The 2,702-nt window shown below is 55.7% G+C and overlaps 1 protein-coding gene across 1 annotated transcript in view; it reads left to right on the top strand.

Moving 5' to 3' along the window:
- Nucleotides 1–1,027: 1,027 nt before the first annotated feature.
- The window catches only part of CHGG_06232 (uncharacterized protein), a gene marked incomplete at both ends in the record, with an annotated part of 2,433 nt that continues 758 nt past the window's right edge, over nt 1,028–2,702 (top strand). Inside the window, one exon of the mRNA XM_001222326.1 lies at nt 1,028–2,432. Within this exon, the coding sequence (XP_001222327.1) occupies nt 1,028–2,432 (1,405 nt within the window). The remainder of the gene's footprint in view (nt 2,433–2,702) is intronic.

The raw sequence follows: 2,702 nt of genomic DNA, 5'->3' as shown, positions 1-2,702 counted from the left end.
ATCAAGTCTGGATCAGGTCTCGAATTCGACATGGGTGATCGGACTCCCTAGCGCTGGATAAGGCTCGGGCGGTGCTTCAGTTGTCTCTCGTTAAATACGCCTGCTACCTAACCTAGTCAGTCTACTTATTCGGCCATGATATCCCTCCCCGCAGGATATCGGATGGCCTCATCACATTGAAATTTAGGGCCTAAGGCAGGAGTTCATCTGTGGGTGACCTGTGTCCCTTGCGGCATCTGCACCTACCCGCCGTCTCTGATCACTCACGCCCTCAACACGAGGCCCGGCCGCCACAAAGGAGCACCGAACCGGATAGCATCCGTATTAGCCATGTATTTGGCTCATTTGACTCCCTACACACAAGGTGGTGGTCCCATCGCCTGCAGTTTGCGACCTACAGCCAGCCAGGAGAGAGGTGTGCCAACTTTGAAGGATGCCTCGTGCAGCTGCTCACTGCATGGCGCACCGCCAAATCTTGGAACGCGGTGATCTGGTTGCTTCCTCCCTTCCTGTTCGATGCACGGCCAGCTAGCGGCCAACTCTCTGATTCACTTGTCTCGGTCACTCTTCTTGTTTCTTATGCGTGTTTGTGCTGTACACAGGGGCACGGACTGTTGAGCAGCGCGGCCACCCTCCCTTTTGGCGTGACAGCACTGACAGGCTTGGGTGTCACGGCATATCGCACTTCAATCATCGTGTTCTATGACATACCCTGTCGTTTGCTTGATAAGAAAACTAGGGTCGAGTGAGACTTATACGCCCCCGTCTTCCAGTCCCTGATGCTACCAGCTCCTCGGGACAACATGTCCTCGTCGTCAAAACCGTCAGGAATTGAGTTTAACAAAGGCATTGTCCATCGTTCGATCGTCCCCAACGCCTGCCCCGGCATCGCTGTCCCGGATCCTCGGTTACACAGTGTTTTGTTTCGCGCATACGACAAAAACAGAGCTCTCACACGATCTGCGCAGGGATAACACGCCACAGCCGATCTGAATCGAGCCCCCCCTCCCAAGGACCCTGGTCCCTGATGTTATCCCCATCTGCCTGGCCGACTGCCTTGAGCACGAAGCCATCGTACTCTTCAAGTTGTGAGTTGGATGCTAGCAAGCTCATGGTTGATCGCAGCTTCCCAGAACTGCTTGCGAGAGACCTTACGACCTCAGAAAACATCTTCAAGTCGAAAGCCATGACCGCCGGTTGCCCTTTTGCGGGTCTTGCAGCGCCGGATTTGGTTACGAGCGCCTCCTTTCAACGGCCGCTTCTTCCGCCCCGCGCGGGTCACCAGCAGCAACCTCCAGGCGTGGACAAATCTCTGTTGCGCCCCTTTGTGATAGAGGAAGAAGAAGGGTTGTATGTTGAGGACCTTGACGGCGACGAACGGTTTGGGATGAAAGACAGCTACCTGGACTCATCCAATGTTCATTCAACAGGAATGGTGCCTCACTTGATCCTCGCACGGCAACAATCTGTTGCCACAGCGGCCACGTCAGATTCCGGTCGCTGTTCCTCGGTTTTTTCACACAACGCACACTCACCAACGTTCCCTGTGCTCTCGTCCTGTTCTTCAAATAGAGAGGGCAGTTCACACGGCACGTGGTATGAGGATGACCCAGGTTCCCCACAGAATGGACCTGCAAGCTCGGTATTCACAGCAAGAACTTCAATTTCCGACCCACGTCAACCAGCTTTGGATATCGGCAATTACGACGACATGATTGAGCCGTCAACACCAACGGATGATCCAAAGGGCTTCGCCCAGGCTACCGCCGAAACCCACTCTCCCGGTGGCTCCCATGGCACTCACCCACGGCCTAGTACACCCATAAGGCAACCACATCCCGAAAAGGCCCGCATCGTTGACATTCCGCCCTTATCCACGGGCTTGAAATGGGCCTCATCCCGGAAATGGGACCGCCATCGCCCAGGATCACCTTCGGTAGCATCGTTGTCCCGGGAGATGACGGTTCCGGTCGGGGTTACTGAGGAGCACCGACAAAGTGAACGCATTCCGGGGAACACTCGGCCTAATGTGCCTCTGCTCGAGACGGCTAATGGCCGAACCGTCATTGACGCATCCGCGCCGCCTCCGATAGCGTTTGCCAGCAGAGACCAGGCCCTGCACCGTTTCAACGCTCGCCCGTTGTCCTCCATGGCCATTGATGAGAATGAGATTTTCGATGACGGCGAAGAACCAAGCGCGATGGCATACGCGGAGGCGCTTTCAAAAGCCAAAAAGCCGTCACTTCCCGACCTCCGCCGTTGGGTTGAAGCCACCTCCGAAACGTTTGCCGCGTCCCAGAAGAGCACGTCTTATACGCCAAGTGCACCCGGCATTCCACTGCCACCGGAGGTCATTGAGTCTCTCCGGGTATCTATAGCCTGCTTTCCAGAGACGATGCTCCTCACCTCGAGCCTCTCAATCGAGACCATCCGTGCTTACTCGAAGAAAGTCAAGAACTCGCGCGGACCTACACTCGCCATCTGGGAAACTCCGACAGCGATCTCTACTCGCGACTCTCCCAAAACCTAAAATCGTCAAAACGGTGGAACATGAGCTGGCTAGGACAATCTCGGCGCAGCACTAAGCACTACCCAGAACCGCCACACGCGTACTCCCTCTCCGCAACATCCACCAACCCTCATCCTTTCAACAACATGTCAACTCAGCTCAGCTTCACCACCCCAACTCCTGCACCCTGGCC

This window comes from Chaetomium globosum, genomic scaffold (assembly GCF_000143365.1).
Source record: "Chaetomium globosum CBS 148.51 scaffold_3 genomic scaffold, whole genome shotgun sequence".
NCBI lineage: Eukaryota > Fungi > Ascomycota > Sordariomycetes > Sordariales > Chaetomiaceae > Chaetomium > Chaetomium globosum.
This window is presented reverse-complemented; position numbering and strand designations above follow the sequence as displayed.